Source organism: Pseudoliparis swirei, chromosome 20 (genome assembly GCF_029220125.1).
Source record: "Pseudoliparis swirei isolate HS2019 ecotype Mariana Trench chromosome 20, NWPU_hadal_v1, whole genome shotgun sequence".
NCBI lineage: Eukaryota > Metazoa > Chordata > Actinopteri > Perciformes > Liparidae > Pseudoliparis > Pseudoliparis swirei.
Genome location: NC_079407.1, coordinates 4,021,998 through 4,041,167, shown reverse-complemented (window position 1 = coordinate 4,041,167; position 19,170 = coordinate 4,021,998). Strand labels below are relative to the sequence as shown.

The 19,170-nt window shown below is 45.0% G+C and overlaps 3 protein-coding genes across 3 annotated transcripts; 1 reads left to right on the top strand and 2 right to left on the bottom strand.

Annotated features, from left to right (window-relative positions):
* Window positions 1–2,583: 2,583 nt before the first annotated feature.
* cbln20 (cerebellin 20) lies at window positions 2,584–3,703 on the bottom strand. Its single transcript, XM_056441193.1, has 3 exons — window positions 3,697–3,703; window positions 3,280–3,420; window positions 2,584–3,191 (listed from the first exon to the last, which is right to left on the bottom strand). Exons 1-3 carry the CDS (start codon window positions 3,701–3,703, stop codon window positions 2,758–2,760), a joined length of 582 nt encoding a protein of 193 aa, XP_056297168.1. The 3' UTR covers window positions 2,584–2,757.
* A 2,675-nt stretch (window positions 3,704–6,378) lies between these two features.
* On the bottom strand, window positions 6,379–16,702 carry ftr86 (finTRIM family, member 86). Its single transcript, XM_056441191.1, has 13 exons — window positions 16,691–16,702; window positions 16,122–16,322; window positions 11,688–11,921; window positions 11,429–11,594; window positions 10,625–10,720; window positions 10,497–10,544; window positions 10,377–10,415; window positions 10,239–10,280; window positions 10,103–10,162; window positions 9,813–10,015; window positions 8,583–8,894; window positions 6,565–6,660; window positions 6,379–6,468 (listed from the first exon to the last, which is right to left on the bottom strand). Exons 1-12 carry the CDS (start codon window positions 16,700–16,702, stop codon window positions 6,610–6,612), a joined length of 1,464 nt encoding a protein of 487 aa, XP_056297166.1. The 3' UTR covers window positions 6,379–6,468; window positions 6,565–6,609.
* On the top strand, window positions 16,396–19,151 carry nudt8 (nudix (nucleoside diphosphate linked moiety X)-type motif 8). The gene is made up of 2 exons (XM_056440626.1): window positions 16,396–17,289; window positions 18,277–19,151. The coding sequence occupies exons 1-2, from the start codon at window positions 17,218–17,220 to the stop codon at window positions 18,460–18,462; spliced, it is 258 nt and encodes an 85-aa protein (XP_056296601.1). The 5' UTR covers window positions 16,396–17,217; the 3' UTR covers window positions 18,463–19,151.
* Window positions 19,152–19,170: the final 19 nt, after the last annotated feature.

Below are 19,170 nucleotides of genomic sequence, written 5' to 3'. Positions count from 1 at the left end.
CCTGCTGAGAAATGTTGATATGCTGAGCTTTGTTGTCGGGATATAATGGACCACAGACGCGGAGAGAAAAGAAGCCGATGGAAAAGCGCTATCGGCCCATCGACAGAGGCCGGGACGCGAGAACAAAATACGGCGTCACCCAGTTCTCATGCTGGGAAAAGAAGGGACGGAGGAGTGGTACCGGTTGTTCCATATTACGGTGATTGGGAATGTTTTTTAAATGTATTTATACCCTTTATATAAGCTTTCTTTGCTTTTTTTGGCCACAAATAAAACATTTTAAATGAAATCAACACACGATACACTTCTTTCATAGCCGACTGAAGATGTTATCTATCCACTTGAGGAGGAAATGAGGTGATATCAGGTATCATCAGTTTACCTTTTTGTGTAAGCGGACCCTTCTTTGGGTTCTTATTATATATTTATACTAGACTAGTGGAAATATATTTATTGTACATTATTGATACTTGCACATTTTCCTTTACCTGTTCATTATTTTGAATTAAGACTCCATGGCCTTTTCCGCTAAATCTTTATTACAAATCCTGTTTATTAAAAGAGCTGTATTTAAAATTCTGTACATCAATCTGGCAGCAAACAACTATAATCTTTAATAATCTTGTAGTCAGCACGTTAGCACTGTTAGCACTATTAGTAGCGTCGCTGTCGCCATGTTGAGAGCCTGTCAAAAAGCTTACAATCTTCTATCTCATATCTTATATTTTGCATTTTGCATTTAACATTCTGTACATTAATTTGGCAGCAAACAACTATAATCTCATATAATATGTAGCAACGTTAGCTCTGTCACCACGTTAGCACTGTTAGCACTATCAGTAGCGTTAGCTGGGAGCCGCTAGGCTCGCTGACGCCATGTTGAGAGCCGTTGAGAAGCAATCAAAAAGCTTACAATCTTATATTTAACAATCTTTACATTAATATGGCAGTAAACAACTATAATCTCATATAATATGTAGCAACGTTAGCTCTGTCATCACGTTAGCACTGTTAGCACTATCAGTAGCGTTAGCTGGGAGCCGCTAGGCTCGCTGACGCCATGTTGAGAGCCGTTGAGAAGCAATCAAAAAGCTTACTATAGAACTATACAATATATTTGAACAATTACAAATATATATTTTGTTGCAGTTATTCACCACATTTAGGTTTCCATTCAGGTTTTGGTGCAACGTTATAAAACTAAGCTAATGTTTATGTTGTTTTCCTTCCCTTTACACATTGCAGGGTCCACTTCCTGTTTATTTATTTGTGTACAACTGCTCCAGCTGTTGTTTATGTGTCAATAAACTCTTTCTTTCTCTCATCCTTATAGATAACGGGTGGTTTCCTGTGTTGACACATGACTTATCTGCGGTGACGGTGCATTTTCTGTGTTTTCTTTTGGTCTTTTCTGACAGCAACCTTCGGGCGTGGAGTCCCACGTCAACTGACCCGGTTCTTCACCAATCGGCTGCATGGAGACGAGGGTGTATCAGGTGGTTTATGTCTGCTCTGCACACATCAGACCCTCCGGTCCTTGAGATGATTACGGCTCGGGATGAAAAAGGGGGCTTGTGTGCTGTGCCTTGACCTCAGATGACACTTCAAAACCAGAGCTTCAAATTACTGCATATTGTTATAAAATAAATAACAGAGCGGTTGTGTTTCTGAGATTGTTTGATATGGAGGGTGAACATGAGAGATCATCTTCCCCGTGAAGAAGCCGGTCAACAGGAAGTGGCCTCGTCTTCCCTCTGGAGGTTTGAGATTTTTCTACAGTTCATTTCCTCATTGTTTGGGTCTCGTGGTGTGTGAATGTGAATGTTTGAGGCTAAAGAGAACAAAATACGTGAATATTCTGCTCTCGTGTGCGTGATGCAACCACATTTAAAAAATGGGATTTAAAGCTCCTATATTCCCGAGTTCGGCTGAGCAGCTAATGTGGTTAGCTAAGATGTTTTTAGCTAACGAAGTTCCCACAAAGCTGTAACACGATACACAAAACAATCACGGCAGTTCGTGAAATATTCACGAATATTCTAGTTTTAAAATGTAATTAATTTGTAGATGAACACTTTTTTTTGCTGCATTATACCAAGATATGTAGCATCCCCAAAATCGTATTTTGCTTAATTTAAATTTAAAAACTATAATCCACAGATCTTTTGTACGTGACACCTCATTCACTTTGCTGGTGTGCCTCATAATCTGTCTTCAGAGATTATTGTAATCATGTAATAATCCTTAAAATAACAATCTTTAACTACATTTTAACATAATGGTAGTATTTCTAAACTTCACCTAGCATGTGATAGGGAATTTATTTTAATATCCCTTTATGTTCTGTAAGCAAGATTCACATACAGAGTTACCAAAACTCTCAATAAATCTTCATTTAAATCTAATTACATAAGCCAAAGTGCACGAGAACAATAGTTTCATTCAAAATGGTAAAACCCTGGTGTATCAAGAATAAACAGCAACGCAAGGTTTATATTTCAAAACTTTAATTTTGTCATCAACTTCTTCCATCCTGCTTTGTTTAAGATGATTTTACAGGCGCGTGGGGTTTGAAGGGAATTTTCCTAAAATCATTACAAGACATAATTTCAGCAAGAAAACACACACATTGCATAGTTTGCAGGGCACCACGGAAATATTTCTTCTAGCAGACTCTAACCTTGTTAGTACCTTGTTTTGTACTTTGTCGGTACAAAAAACAACAACAACAACAACGCTGCACTATGCATCCCTAATTTATTCAGTGGGATAAAGAAGGAAGGCGCTGAACGTGTTGTAGTGGCTGCGGTCGTCGCAGAGGAAACACCCGGCGGGCATGTTGGCGGCCACCTTGTCCCCCGCCGCCAGGTGGAGGACCAGGACCGCGGTGGCGCTGTCCTCCTGGTCCTGCTGGTTGTTTTCTCTGTTTCCCGTCACCGTCTGCCCGTTGACCAGCAGGTCGGCGCCGACGGCCAAGACGTTGCCCGCGGAACCGGCGTCGCTGTAGGAGGTGAGGGCCACGCTGTAGACGCCGGAGTGCGGAACGGTGAAGACCCCGGTGTCCGCGCTGTAGCCGCCGCCCAGGTTGATGAAGACGTGCTGATAGGTGATGAGCTCGTCGGAGGGGAAGGGGCCGAAGCAGATCAAATTGTTGTTAGCGGTGAGCGCGACGGAGAAGGCGCTGCGGCTCGCTGGAAAACGAAAGAGATCTCATTCGTACAAAGAAACGTCTAATTTAAGATGCTTTTATTTTTGAAAAACCTGCTTCGCGTAACCCACCTTCCATCCGGTCCAGGCTGCGCGTCGTCCGTTGGTACTCGTCCTCCAACGCGTTCAAAGTGCTGTTGAAGTACGTCGTCAGCCGGTCCATCTCTCTCCACATCAGGCAGCAGCCGCAGGAGCCCTGGTCCGCCACGCAATCTGAACACAAGCGCACAAACGCACACATGAACTCACCCAACACACGCAGACACGCACACCGATTGCGCGACTCGCGATTCCTCACCCCTGCCTGGCTGGGTGTCTGTTGGCGGTGCGGTCTGGCCAGGGCCGTGCCACTGAAATTTTCCACTTCCACTGGCCCCATGCAGCAGACAGATCAGCACGATAACTAAGGGGGGAACAAGTAGAGCTGAAAGCCAGAAGCTGCTGTATGGTTGGACACGTGAACCATCGCTACCTCTGAACGAGTCTCACCTCTCATGTTGGCGTCTTCGGGCGGATGGAAGGTGCGACGGGCTGGTCGGTAGAGGAAGTATCGCGGGGTATATCTTCTTTTTTTCTTCTCAGCGCCCCTCCCTCGTTATTTCTTTTTATTCATCCTCTTCTTTCGTCGCTCCTCCTCGATTTTTTTTGTTCTCCTTCTTTTTCATTATCGTCCGCCCCATTCTTCTCGATAACTGAATAACTGGATAATGTTTTATCGTCAACACCAAGCGATCCTGTTTCTAAAAAGGAAGAATCACACACACACACACACACCAACACACCTTCCAGGTATCACCTACAATGTCGAGAGAGAGAGAGCGGTCATTCACTCTGTCGAGCTGCGTTATAGTTTAAATAATTATTATATTATTATTATAATAATAATAATTATTATTATTGTACATGTAGTGCTGGATCATTTTAAATAAAACCATTAAATAATTTAAATAGCTAAAATAATTGTCTCAGGCCGCTGCACTGTTTTTCTTTACATAAGCACTACTTCATCTCACGTTATATTTTGGCAGAAGAAGAATTAAAACCTGTGGGTAGCAGATCAAATGGAGTGATGTTAAAGACTGCTGCATTAAAGGTAGAAATATATAAATATATAGATGTGTTATAGATCACATCTCATTTCTCTCTGATGCAATGTAACGGAATAAGACCCTAAAAAATATATTTAAAAAAATATTAAAGTTAAATTTGGACGATAGTATACTTAATAAATACTTTAACAATATTTATTTAATATTTAAGTTAAATTTGGACTAAAGTATACATAGTAAATACTTTAACAATATGTATTTTACTCTACTGGTACGTATGTATGTCTTCTGGATGATATTGCATCCATTTATCCATATTATTAAATATTAAATATATATATATATATAATATAAATATTGAGGGTGTTCAAATGTGTAACTAAAGGGCTTTAATAAAATAAAATGTTTCATAAAAAGGATTTCAACCCTAAAACACATTATTTCTATGTTGTTTAGTTGTATCAACCAGTGCACAGTATCTTAACTGTCATAATTTTTTTTATTTTTGTAAAGACTAATCAGAAATCAGCAGAGATTGAAAAAAAATGGACTCAGAATGCCAGAATAGTTTGTTTAACAGTTATTTGTTTATTTTATTTGGTCAGTTTCAGAAAACATTGATTTTTATTCAAATCTCTAGCACAACTACCATCACATCATTCCAGTGGCTGTCACAATGGAAACACACACACACGCGGTCACACTGATAATCGACTGGACTGCGATCTCAGAGGAAGCCGAGCGACAAAAAGATCGGATGAAGATTATTGGCTCCAAATGCAATCTGTGTAATCTAACAGCCGCGCCACCGGACCGCTACACTTCGCAGGGATACAGCAGGAAGCCCGTGAAGGTGCTCCTGTCGTCGCACAGGAGGTACCCCACGGGCAAGCCGACGGCCACCTCGTCCCCGGCCCTCAGCCTCGCCGCCACGACGGCGGTGGCGCTGTCCTCGCGGTCGGGGCCGTCTTCCTCCCGCAGCGACGCCACCGCCTTGCCGTTCACCAGCAGGTCGGCGCCGGTGGGGGAGATGTTGGAGTAGGCGGTGACGGCGAGGCTGTAGACGCCGGAGCGCGGCGCCGTGAAGATGCCCGTCTGCGCGCTGTAGCCGTCGCCCAGGTTGAGGAACACGCGGCGGTACGGGACGAGCTCGGCGGTGGCCAACGGGCCGAAGCAGCCCGAGTTTTCGCTGTGGTTGAGAGCGACGGAGAAGGCGCTGCGGCTGGCTGCCAAATGCAGAGAAGAAGAAGGAGTTGAAAAGACATTTTCTCCCCCCGTGAACCGTCGACCGGGGGTCGTGGATGAGCTTGTTTTAAACACTCTTTAGTTTAGTTTAATAAGGATCCCCATTAGTCTACACCGTAGTGGAGACTATTCTTCCTGGTGTCCAGGCAAAAAATCATGACAATACAATGCAAATACATAAAATGCAGTACAGCATGATCAATTATCACAAAAACACTGAGACTTTGAAAACAACATTTACATTAAAAGTAAAATAATAATACCCAAATATCTTAAATACCTAAAATAATAACCTAATCTACTATAATTTCCTTTCTGATTATTGCTGCCTTAACCCTCCTGTTGCCTTTACATGTACTAACATATTTTACCCTCGGGGTCAATTTGACCCCAGCAATTGAAAACCAGAAAATTATTAGAATTAATATTGTTTCCCTAGTTTAAGTGTGAGGTACTTTATGTTTGTTTGTTGACTACCTAAATAGCCCTTTAAATATATAAAAAAGTTGATATTTCTTATATGTTTGACAGTGAAAAACAGCCTGGGGTCAAATTGACCCCAAAGAACACCGACATTCAACATTGAATGGGGTCAAATTGACCCGAAAGGTAACAGGAGGGTTAAGTTTCCTTTTGAAATCACATTTATTTCGGTGCCGCGAAACAGCATTCATCCTTTTTCAGTGCAGCGGTTTCTCCATATAGATAATCCTAATAATACATTTTATTGATAGAGCGCTCTTCGTAATACTCAAAGACACTTGACAAACGCAGTCAGGGAGACGGTCGCTCTGTTTTCTCTTCCCGCGGTCGGCTGTTTCCTCACCTCTCATGTCGTTGAGGGCCGTCTTCGAATGCGTCAGCTTCTCCCTCAACTCTTCGACGGTCATGTTGAAGAAGGACTCCATCCTCTGGACCTTCCTCTGCATCAGACAGCAGCCGCACGAGGCCTGGTCCACAAGACACACTGCGTCCACACACACACACACACACACACGGCAGATTCACGGACTCAGAATCGACAGAAGGGACGGACTTTAATATTTCGTGAGCGATCTCTCACCGTGGGGTTCTGGTTCTTCGCTGGAGGAGTTCGAACCGCCCCAAGTTAACTGGCTCTCGACAAACGCTCCGTGCAGCAGACACAACAACACGATGGCTGGCGGAGCGGGAAGAAGAGCACAAAAACAATCAGACCAGGATAATAATTAAAAACCGCTCTGGAAGCAATGAGCCGACTCTGAACCACTTTTTCCAATTCCACGAAAGACCGTCCATTACGCAAGCTCAGCAATTCTGGTAATAGATATAGTTTTAATACTTTGCGGTTACTACTATAATCTCGGTGACAGATGTTGCTCCAACCGTCACACCTGAATATTCGTCCCCCCGCCAGAGATGCCACGTACCGCTCGCCTCACCTCTCATGTTGATGCCGGTGAATGACGACGGCTTCAGGAGGATGGAAAAGTACGTCGACTGATCGCGAGAAACCAAAGTCGCGTGTATATATTTTTCTGAGAGCCCCTCCCTCGTTACCTCTCTTTATTAATTCCTCCTCCTTTGGCATCGCCCCTTATTGTCTGCCCTATTTGCCACACACACACACACACACACACACACACACACACACACACACTGAATGGCTTTTGTTGTAGATGCCACCGAGGTATCAACTATCACCTGAGATGAAGTCTGAGTTCAGTTTTCTCCCCGGCAGCCAGACATTATGGTTCACAGAGCTGCTGCATTGGTTAAATTATGCTTTTTTTTCTCACTTGATTTATCCCCTCGGTAGACGTCGTAAACACGAGTTCATCGTCTCAGTCCCTCGAGCCACGTCTTCTTCAACGGATCACGATGTTCATTTAGTAAACGATGGTCCACAAACCAAAGGGTGTCAATAGGAGCGCTCTGTTGACTCTCACACACTGCAAGGTTATTAAATTATATTTGATAGCTGCGCCGAGAGAAAGGAACGGGCGCACAAAAGACACATCGAGGTCAACAAATCCACGTGGGACGAGGGAAGATACAAAAGGTAACGTAAGAATGCAAGAGGAGCTTAAAGCATCCAGGGCCTCGAGGTCTGGGGATCCATTAATACTCACTTTAAGTAACATCGGACATAATCTGTGTTGCTCTATATCGGCCTCTATCGCTTTAACACTGAGGGCATCGGCAATGCTGTAACTTAATCTTCATCCCACAATAGAATGTTTAAAAAAAAAGAAAAGATGGTTGGATGAAATGGGCGTTCTTGCCCTTTTATTCGCCGACAAAGATAGTTCGAGAAAATGTACACGACCGTTCAAAAGTTTGCGATCACCCAGACAAATTGGTGTTTTCCATGAAAACTCACACTTTTATTTATCAAACGATTAGAAAATAAAGTCAAGACATTGATAAGGTTAGAAAGAATTATTTTACTTTAAATATTAATGTTGTTCTTCTTGTGGCTCAAAGGAAGGCCAGTATTATAGCTTCTCTCCGCAGCATAACTGTTTTCAGCTGCGCTCACATTAAAGGGTTTTCTACCCCTCTGCTAGTCTTCTAAGGCGATAACTCAATGTACCATGAGAACACTGGAGATGGGCCTCGACACACCTCTGTAGAGACTTCATTTAACACCAGAGAATAGTCATCTACACATTAACTATGTAGAGAGTGTATTTATGATTCATTTAATATTATCTTCATTGATAAAAACAGTGCTTTACTTTGAAAAATAAATACATTTCTAAGTGACCCCAAACTTTTTTAGAGGCCTACAGTGTATATTGTAATTCTAGGGAAAAAAATCTACACATTAACTATGTCGAGAGTGTATTTCTAAATAATGTAATTGTATCTTCATTGAAAAAAACTGCTTTTCTTTGAGAAACAAGGACATTTCTAAGTGACCCCAAACTTTTGATCGGTAGTGTACACCAGATCAATAAAATGGTGCAAAAAGAATAACACATAAACCCAGACATTGCTTCTCCTCCAGAATTATCTTCAGAGCACAACTACTTTAAAAAAGAAGTAAATCGCAGCTCATCCGTCATACGCAACTCAGTCCAATTGGCAAACAGTCACCGTAGAACCACGCCCCGGCCAGAACCTGAACCCGGGGAACAGCGGTCCCGTGAACTGGCTCAGATGCTGGTGGATGAGTTCCGCCTGGTTCCGGGCGATGTGGTAAAAAGCCAGGACCCCCGCGTGCTGGTCCAGGTAAACGCCGATCCGCCGGGCCTTCGGCGAGCCCAGGAGCTTCTCCTCGCCGTCGTGCCAGAAGGAGAAGCCGCTCGCCGACCAGCACAAGCTCCAAGACTGAGCGTTGTGGCCCAGGCGGCTGCTGTCGTCGGAGGCTTTACGCTCCATCTCCTTGTAGGCCACGCCGATGGTGATCTGCACGATGGAGAGGACACTTGCTTAGGAAAGGAAGCATATCTAGGCTGGTGCTGAGCATGCTAACAGTACTAATATGTTGATGTCGAATGCTGACGACTGAAGGAAAGGTCATAAACGTTCATCCACATGTTGACCGATGGATTTCCATGACTTTAAACCAAATTAAATGATTTTTAAATTCCATGACTTGGGCCCTGAGTTTACAGGTATATATTGAAATCATTTATATGGATATCAATATATATAATTATATATATATATATATATATATTATATACATGTTATTGTTCTTAGTTTGTACTCTAGGTTGAAATGCACTTATTGTAAGTCGCTTTGGATAAAAGCGTCTGCTAAATGACATGTAATGTAATGTAATACATACATATTATTATATATATTTATATTGATATATATATATACATATTATATATATTATATATATATATGTATTCATATCCATAGTAGCAAGATGCTCAGATATATATATATATATGTATATATATACATACATATATATGTATATATATATATTAACATATTACATATTATTATATACATTTATATTGCTATATATATATATATATATTCATATCCATAGTAGCAAGATGCTCAGAGATTTAATATGGAGTCCAGCTTTCTTTTGACAGACCGAGCAAATTTGGCTTTCAGATTTGAAGCTGGAGGAGAATTTTGATTCAATTGTAATTTTGTAAAAACACGACTCTGCAATCAACAAATCCTAAATCTACGGGTCTCAGTTAAGGTCAATTTTCGTGCTTAAAGGTCATGGGAAAGTCTTTACAAATGCAGCCATGACCTCAAAATGTATTTTACACACACACACACAATTATTTAGTTCCTGCTTAATAAATAAATCCGATATTGCACGCCGCTGACGCTCGCCGATGGATCTACCTTCTTGCCGGTCCACTCCACCTCCCAGTAGTACGGGCTCCCTGCCAGGGCCTCTCCGCAGAGCGCCTGCCTCCAGAAGTGGAAGCGCTCGGCGTGGTCCGGGAGGTTCAGGTCCTCGGCCCGCATGGCGGCCTTCCGCCCGCCGTCCGACAGCTGCACGTGGCGGTACACCGTGTTGGCGTCCATGGTGGGTTGGAAGCGGACTGGGGAGGGCAGAGGACGCATTTTCAGTGACGAGCGTGCTCCTCCACGAAGGCCTCGCCCGCCGCCGTGCGCTTTATCCGACTCACATTTCAGCATTTCCTGTCTCGTCTTCGGTTCCACGTTGACGACACGCTCCGCTGGAGATGCTTAGAGGGGGAAAAAATATCATATTCTATCAAACCGGGGATAAAGAATCATCTTCTGATGTATCTGTATACTTACTTTGTGGTTGGCGAGGAGGGAGGGGCGGAGGTGGCGCTGAAGCTTCAGAGAGATGGGAAGAAGAGAAAAGAGCACGTGAACCAAATTGTGACCTCAACTCCGGGTCACGGTACCGCGGCGGGCTTTTCTTCCTCCTACCTGGCAGGTTTCTGGGGCGCCTCGTTGGATCCCCGTGCCCTGGAGAGAGGAAGCACAAACATTAACTCTTGGACTCTCAACGCCTTCCGGTCCATTTGCTCCCGGAGCCTCCAGACGTACGGCGGCGCGGAGGCAGCGAAGGCGGTTGGTCTCTCGTCGTCGCGTCCGCTGCGGGGGAAAGAGAAGACGAGAAGTTAGGAACACGCCAGAGTCGATTTAGAGGAGAGTCGAAGCTGAGGTCAAGTTACCGGAGTTTGATGAGGCGGCCTGAATGCTGTCGGTAGACGCCAACGCCAACGCCGCCGCCGCACCGCCGGGGGTCAAAGCTCCAGGATCAGGATTCACTACAGAGGAAAGGAAAGATTAGACTGTCTGGAGACAGGGAGGAGAAGAGAGGCGAGGAGGAGGAGAAAAGAAGTGAGGAGGAGAAGGGAAGCGAGAAGGAGAAGAGAGGCGAGGAGGATGAGAAGGGAATCGAAGAGGAGACGAGGCGAGGAGGATGAGAAGGGAATCGAAGAGGAGACGAGAGGTGAGGAGGAGAAGAGAGGCGAGGAGGCTGAGAAGCGAAGCGAAGAGGAGATGAGGCGAGGAGGATGAGAAGGGAATCGAAGAGGAGACGAGGCGAGGAGGAGAAGAGGCGAGGAGGACGAGAAGCGAAGAGGAGACGAAAGGCTTAGAAGAGGCAAGGACGATGAGAAGGGAAGTGAGGAGGAGGAGAGAGGCGAGGAGAAGAAGAAGGGAAGTGAGGAGGAGAAGAAGAAGGGAAGTGAGGAGGAGGAGAGAGGCGAGGAGAAGAAGTAGGGAAGTGAGGAGGAGAAGAAGAAGGGAAGTGAGGAGGAGAAGAAGAAGGGAAGTGAGGAGGAGTAGAGAGGCGAGGAGAAGAAGAAGGGAAGTGAGGAGGAGAAGAAGAAGGGAAGTGAGGAGGAGGAGAGAGGCGAGGAGAAGAAGAAGGGAAGTGAGGAGGAGTAGAGAGGCGAGGAGAAGAAGAAGGGAAGTGAGGAGGAGAAGAAGAAGGGAAGTGAGGAGGAGGAGATGAGGAGACGACCTCTGACCTAAAGTGGCGATCTTGGCCAGGCTGGCGTCGCAGAGCTCCTGAATCGACTCTCTTAGCTCCTTCATGGCCGAGCGGACGGAGGCCACCACCTCCTCCTCCTCCTCCTCCTCCTGACTCAGGGTGGACTCCTCTTCGGCGTCCGGCGGCTCCGTGATGGCGAAATTCTGAAGCGCGAACGACATCAAAGACATACCGCGCCGTATTGAAGGTGAAATCCTTCACCCGTCCTAAAATCCCGCCTCCGGCAACACTTCTACCTTCAGGAAGCAGACGTCGTCCTGCAGGCCGGCCGGCCGGCTCAGCTCCTCGCTCCTCCGGCGCAGCGCGGCCGCCTCCTGCTCCAGCCGGTGGCCCCGCCCCTCCGCACGGGCGCCACGGGACGCCTCGCGGTCGCCGAGGACCTCGCCGACCCGGACGCCCGTCAGGCGCACGTTCCCGACGAGCTCCGAGAACACGGCGGCGCTCTCTCGCTTCAGGGCCTGCGCCGAGGCCTGGGAGGCATGGAGAGGAGGAGGAGGAGGAGGAGGAGGAGGAGGAGAATGTCAATGTGTGTGTGTGTGTGCACACACACACACACACACACACACACACACACACACACACACACACACACACACACACACACACACACACACACACACACACACACACACACACACACACACACACACACACACACACACACACACACACACACACACACACACACACACACACCTGGCTTGCACTTCACCTGAAAGAAGAGGAAGAACACTTCCACACAGGAATGTGCTGGAAAAACTCCTTTTACAAGTTGCATTTTTGGAAATGTCACACAACACAGATGTTTTTTATTCCCCCACAACGACTTAAGAGCTCTCACAAGTTTCCTCGCCGTCTCACTTCTGAACAGCTAACCCACTGTAGCATATATATTTATATATTTATCCCTGCACTTCTCGCACTCTCCACTTCTTCTTGCACTACTGTTTCACAGCTACTGTATAGAGCCATTCCGCCTTTTATATACTTTCTTAACCCTCCTGTTACCTTTACGTTTGCTAACATATTTTACCCTCGGGGTTAATTTGACCCCAGCAATTTAAAACCTCCAGAAAATTATTAGAATTAATATTGTTTCCCAAGCTTAAGTGCGAGGTACTTTATGTTTGTTTGTTGACTACCTAAATAGCCCTTTAAATATATAAAAAAGTTGATATTTCTTATATGTTTGACACAGTGAAAAACAGCCTGGGGTCAAATTGACTCCAAAGAACACCGACATTCAACATTGAATGGGGTCAAATTGACCCGAAAGATAACAGGAGGGTTAAGTCACTTTCTCGAGCCGAGGGTACGCCTCTCTGGCCGGCAGGACCTCCAGGTAGATGGGGCTGGGCGGCGGGGCGGTGGAGACGGCCGCCGGCGAGGAGCTTTCCTCCAGGATGTCGGGTCTCGTTTTCTCGATACGATCCGCGAGCACGGTGCTCTCGGCCGGCGGGGGCCGAGGCTCGAAGACCCGCCTGCACTGTGGGCAGCTGTGCTGACCCCGAGGGGGTTTCTTGTCCCAGTGGCTGCGGATGCAAGCCGGGCAGTACGAATGTCCACAGGGTAGCGCGGTCGGGTCCTTCGGGGTGTCCAGGCACACCGAGCAGGTGAAAGTCTCCTCTTCGGACCGGGCAGAGGCCATATCGGAACGCAGAAAGGACGAGGTCAAACCCTGGAGTCTGTTCGGTGAAAGGAAATGCTGCCAGAGCTGAAATGCCAGTTCTCATGAAAGTCATGCTGCTTTAAAACACGAGGGAGGCTGGACTCAGGGTGGAGCTGGTAGAACAGGTGGGGCGAGGAGTCTCTCTCGATGATGTCATCGCTGCTTTCCCCAGTATGTCGAATGATAAATAACATGCACTACCAGGGCTCTCAAGTGTCACGCATTTCGGTCTTTAGTCACACACTCCCACCACACATCGTATTTATCACGCTGAAAAAATATATGTCACTCTTGCCTGTCTTCACAACTTGAGAGCCCTGCACTACTCCACTTCACTGTGAGAATGTACCTTTAACCAATATTGGAAACATATAATGCTTAAAAAGTTTAATTAAAGAGCCAAACAGGGATGTGGTGTTAGGAGTCTTTAGAAATTAAAACTATACTCGTGGTGTATAAGTCAAGGCCTGGTTAATGTGGAGAAGCAATGAGAACAGACTGTTTTTTTCACCTGTGGAACACCTGTTCTTCTTCTTCTGTGGTGTTTTATGGCAGCTTGCATCCTTTTAGTTGCACTACTACACTTTCCTCATCAATCCTGTTGCTCGCAAAAATTGCATGAAGCACCCTCTTCCCAGACCACTAGACCCCCACTCCAATATACTTCCTAGCTCTCTTCCCTTCATCCCTAGTCTCTCCATTTCTTCCAACATGTCCTTCCTTTCTGACCTGTATTTGTGGAACACCTGTAGTGGTGCAAACGATAGAGGAGGGGGGGGGGCAGTAAAGTAATACAAAGAGTCCCTCTAACCCTGCATTCACTCGCAGTAAATACAAGCTCAGTCAGGTGAGTTTTGCCCGTCAGCGCAGAACTGACGCGCATCAAGCATGCGCACCACTGCGCATGCGCTATATTGACCAGTGGCAGCCGGCTCAGCTGGCGAGAGGCCAACTGCGTTTATTCTACTTTCAAGGTGAGTGTTTCGCGGTTTTAAATGACGTTTTAACTTCCCGATACGGTGTCAGCGTCGTGTATTCTCACTGGGCTTCCACCACGTTTAAAGTTTACCTCCAGGATACATCGCCATAGCTTTGTTTTGCATCCGTTTTAGCGAGCTAGTTAGCTTCCACGTCTGCTTCTAGAGGCCGAAGAAGATTATTTAACTGTTACGACAGCTACAGCAGCCGTGGTGCTTTACGTTAGCAGCGGAGGAGCCAATGCAACATGTCTCCTTCGCGTTAATGTGCTGTGTTTGTTTCTATACGTTGTTGACGTAGTTTTCAAAACGCAGCTTAGCTACGCTAGGTTAGCTCGCGCTAACTAGCCGCTGCTGCTGGTTAGCGGAAGTTTGAGCTCCCAACAAACTTCAGGACGATGAAGTGCTCGAGATGAAATAATCTCAGGGCACACGGGGAAGCTGAAGGTGTTTAACTCCGCAGCTCTCATGCTAACACGTTCACTCAGACGTGACGTCACCATCACTCCTCCTCTGCAGGTGGAGCCATGAGGCATTTATGCGTCACCTGAGCCCACAAATCACCTGCTGGTGCAAGGAGCTCATGAGCAGAATAAGCTGAATTGGCTGATTCATTTAACACTGTCTCTGTGTGTTCGCTCTTTCTTTTCCCAGGATGTTCAGGTGCCCCCAGATCCTGACTGGGCCCCGTCCCCTCAGGCCGCTGCTGCTCTTGAGAGAGTGCCACCTCTCTGGTTTCTCTGAGCACACCGCTGCTGGCCGGCAGGGCGCTCGGGATGCGAAGAGATGGAGACGTGGCGGAAGCAAGGTGGGGTCGCCGACCCCGTCCGCAGAGGCCGCGCCTCGGATATTTAACTTGAACTGCGACGATCCGAAGCGGGGAGAAGCTTCGTTTCGATACCTCTGGTCCGAAGACATTTCACCCAGCTGTCGACGCCACCCTCGGGCTCCCGCCTCCGCAAACGCCGAAGCTGTGAGCACTTACCAAGACTGTTTCACATGCCTTCAACCCTGGAGAAGGCCTCGGGACATTCGCCATCCATCGCACAGTTCCACCTCTAGGACTCAGTGGAACCTTCTCCAAAGCAGTTCGTATTGCACTCAGCACTTTCTCAGACCTTTCAGCTCGTCGACGCGCGCTCCGTGGATTTTAACCCACTCCCCCAGTCGAAGACAACCCTCGAGAGCGCTTCATCAGGCCGCCCCTCGCGAGGCCGACGTCTGGCGGGGCTGTCTGTCCCTGCAGAACGAAAACCGGTGTCGACAGAGCCTGGGGCCCAACTTGAAGCTGTACGACGCCGGGGGAAAGGCGGCGAATCGGAGCCAGGGAAAGAACCAGGAGAGATGGGCGTCCGTCCTGGTCTCTCTGTGCTCTCATCGGGGGGAGCCGGCGGTTCTTTTCACCCTGCGCTCCAGAAATTTGACGGGCCGCCACAAGGGAGACGTCAGGTAGGCGGCAAGCTAGAAACGACACCGTTCTAAATCTTCAGTATACAGGGTTCGTACGGTTATGGAAAACCTGGAAAAGTCATGGAATTTTAAAATGGTCATTTCCAGGCCTGGAAAAGTCATGCAAAAAACTTAAATCACAAAAGTTTGGGAAAAGTCATGGAAATTTGTTATATTCACATGTTCATTTACGTCGAGTTTAAAATAATTCATATGTTTTTGAAAGGAAGACACTCAAATTATAAGCCGGCGTACGCCAAGTCCAAACAGATGGATTTGCACATAAAGGATAATAGTTTGATAAAAAGAATAAACATTTATATTAGTGTTTCTAAGAATAAACATGTATAGTAATGTTTATTCTTTTAATCAAACTATTGTCTCTCATTCATTTGTTTCATTTAAGGTATATTGTATGCTTTGTAATTCTCATTGTTTAAATACTACATTTTCAAAAAGTTTTCATGTACACACCGAGATTTCAGTTTGATCATGGAAATTTGGTTTAAAGTCATGCAAAAGTCCTGGAATTCCATCGGTCAACATGTGTACGAACCCTGAGTATCGCCGTGTACCTGTCGTAACTTCCAGTCCGTTCGTAGCTTTGCAGGGGGAAAGAGCGATCCGCTGGACAGCGACGTGGTGGCCACGGCGCTGAGGGAAGCCAGGGAGGAGCTGGGCGTTTCCGTGGCAACCGAGCAGGTGTGGGGCACCTTGAAGCCCTTGAGAGACAAGGCGAGTACAAGCGTTAAAATGTATTTAAGAGTCAGATTACACTATAGATTTAGAGTGTCGTGTATAATTACCTTCGCATTGAAAATGCGGAAGGTTATGTTTTGATCGCCGTGTATTTATTTATTTGTATGCGTGTTACTCGCATAACTCAAAAAGTATTACACCGAATCGCATGAAATTTGGTGAGATTATTGGTTATTATCCGGGGACCATTTGATTAGATTTTGGGATCGATCGGGTCAAAGGTCAATGTCAGGGTCATGAAAAGGTCAAAATCTTCTTTTTACCATAGCACGGTCAATTTGTATCCAATTGGCATGCAACTAATGCCAACATGTTCATAATTCAATGCCCAATCTTGTGATATGCGAAGGTATGCGCTCTACCGAGTGCCCGTTCTAGGTATTACTGTGACGGGCATTGCTGCTCAATTATTTAATTAGCTTCATAAGGGGTTGTGAAGTCCCAAATAGGGTTGCGGCTAACAAGTATTTTAATTACCGATTAATCTGGAAACTGGTTTTTTTTATTAATCATTCACTCAATCAATATAATCATGTAAAGTGTTTACAAAAGTTATACAAATAATGCTCATATTTAAAGAGCTCATTGTCAAAATTGCTTGTTTTGTCTGACTAGCAGTCAAAAACTCTGAAATATTTCATTTTTAATGAGACTTTATTATCACACTAACTTGTTTATTATTCTTTTTTCTGCCATTTAACTACTCAATACAGTTTTACAGCCTCACATTTAGCCTGATTAGGCCCACAGACAGACTCTTTATGTCCACTACTATACAGGCCATAGATTAATCTATCTTGATAAGAATAGAAAAACAAGCCTTTTGTGTCCCTTGACACACTACTTATTATTTTAATACATTTTGGATGATGGTTGTTACGCTGCTTGTGTCTTTTGTCTCATCAGTCGGGGATGATGATCGCTCCGGTCCTCGCTAACCTCGGCCCCATAGAGGAGTTGTCCTTCAAACCCAACCCCGGAGAGGTAACGCCGTCCTACTTTTAGCACTTTCTATATTTTATTTCTGCTTGTGTAAATGATCGGAGAGTTTCTGAACACGGTGGAGATGATTGTCATTTATTCATTAAAAGTTACTGTGAGGAACTTTTACAAAACTGGTTATGAAACGGTCTCAAATTAATACTGATGCCTTTTGTATGAACTACATAAGTACACGAGAGCATTAGCGAGAAGATGATCTATTTCTATATATTTTTTCTTAATGCTTTCATTCGATGCCACTGGGTTAGATTCTTGCGACATCAGATAAAATCATTATTCAGACCCTGCTGCAGTAAAATGAGGATTTCCTAAAGGGACTCTGGTGCTCAAAAACACTACCACCTCCGTCCACAAGGAGCGCCAAAATCAACACAAATTGAATGTTCCTTGTAGTAGCTCTAAACTAGCAAACAAATGAATAGAAAAGTTAACAAATAACTTAACTAAAACAAATCCCACCTCTTTTTTGGTTAGTTTTAATCTAAATCAAGTTTTTAATTATTTTTTCTATTTTTCGGGAGTATTTCCTGATCCGATGTGAGGACAGGGATGTCGTATGTGTACAGATTAATACATTAACTAGAATGGGCACTCGGTAGAGCGCATACCTTCGCATATCACAAGATTGGGCATTGAAGTATGAACATTTTGGCATTAGTTGCATGCCAATTGGATATAAATATGGTAAAAAGAAGATATTGACCTTTTCATGACCATGACCTTTGACCCGATCGATCCCAAAATTTTGTCAAATGGTCCCCAGTTAATAACCAATCATCTCACCAAATTTCATGCGATTCGGTTTAAAACTTTTTTACTTATGCGAATAACACGCATACAAATAAATAAATAAATACACGGCGATCAAAACATAACCTTCCGCATTTTCAATGCGAAGGTAATAAAGCCCTCTGAAAATGAACTGAATTGAAAATGTAACTGTTCTCCCGCTGCCTTTTTCTCTTCCAGGTGGAGGAGATTTTCACCTTGTCCCTGTCCCACCTGTGCAACCCTCAGAACCGCGGCTACACACACTTCCGCACCGGCGACAAGTACGGATTCACCATGCCGGTGTTTCGTAACGGGAAGTATCGTGTGTGGGGTCTGACGGCCGTCGCCCTGGACCATACCCTGAAACTCATTGTCCCCGATTAGCAGCTGAACCCACTGTTTTTTGCTTTTACAGTTTATAGGACACTTAGACCTATCATGTGACTCAAAGATGTGGTCGTCAGGTGTAGCAGATGCCAGGAATCGGTTTGAATGTGAAATATTTTCTTTTATATAAAAGGTACATCTCTTTCCAGTCAGGCAAAATATATATATATTTCTTATTCTTCCCCCTACTTGTGCACTCTCTGAGCTTTGGGTGTATAAAGGCGGTGGCCAGCGTTGATGACGTCACTCACAAAGAGCAGTGTTTGTCCTTGGAGCACAGATATGACATAACGACATCAGAAAGCAGTGCCGGTACTTTCTTACACCTGATTGATTATTACCTGAACATTCATCAGTGTTTCTCTATTAGAAACGTGTTTGAATTTAAAAAGCTCACAAATCCTTTTTTTAAAATTCAGCTTCAAATCTCCTGTACTAGCAGTTACAAAATCCATGGATATTAACAAGTTCAATTAATACGCTACAGATATAACTTTTGCTGTGAGAGTTTTCCAGTGGGACGTTTCATTATATAATTTTATTTGCAGAGATCATGGTTTCCAGTGTGAGTCGGCTCACGTTTCGTTTTTTAAAAATCTCACACTGGATCAACTCCTGACTGTTTAAAAACACTGAAAGGATAGAAGGTTGGTGAACAAAGCAATAAAGATTTTTTTTTAAAGGTATTCTTTCTGTATTGCTATT

Coding starts and splice junctions, on each gene's coding strand:
- cbln20 (XM_056441193.1), bottom strand. Junction 3,192..3,279: donor CAGCCTGGACCGGATGGAAG/GTGGGTTACGCG, acceptor TTCGTTTTCCAG/CGAGCCGCAGCGCCTTCTCC.
- ftr86 (XM_056441191.1), bottom strand. Junction 11,922..16,121: donor CGGACTGGAAGTTACGACAG/GTACACGGCGAT, acceptor CATGCCTCCCAG/GCCTCGGCGCAGGCCCTGAA. Junction 8,895..9,812: donor TGGAGTGGACCGGCAAGAAG/GTAGATCCATCG, acceptor TCCATCGTGCAG/ATCACCATCGGCGTGGCCTA.
- nudt8 (XM_056440626.1), top strand. CDS start 17,218: ATGATGATCGCTCCGGTCCTCGCTAACCTCGGCCCCATAGAGGAGTTG. Junction 17,290..18,276: donor TCAAACCCAACCCCGGAGAG/GTAACGCCGTCC, acceptor TTTCTCTTCCAG/GTGGAGGAGATTTTCACCTT.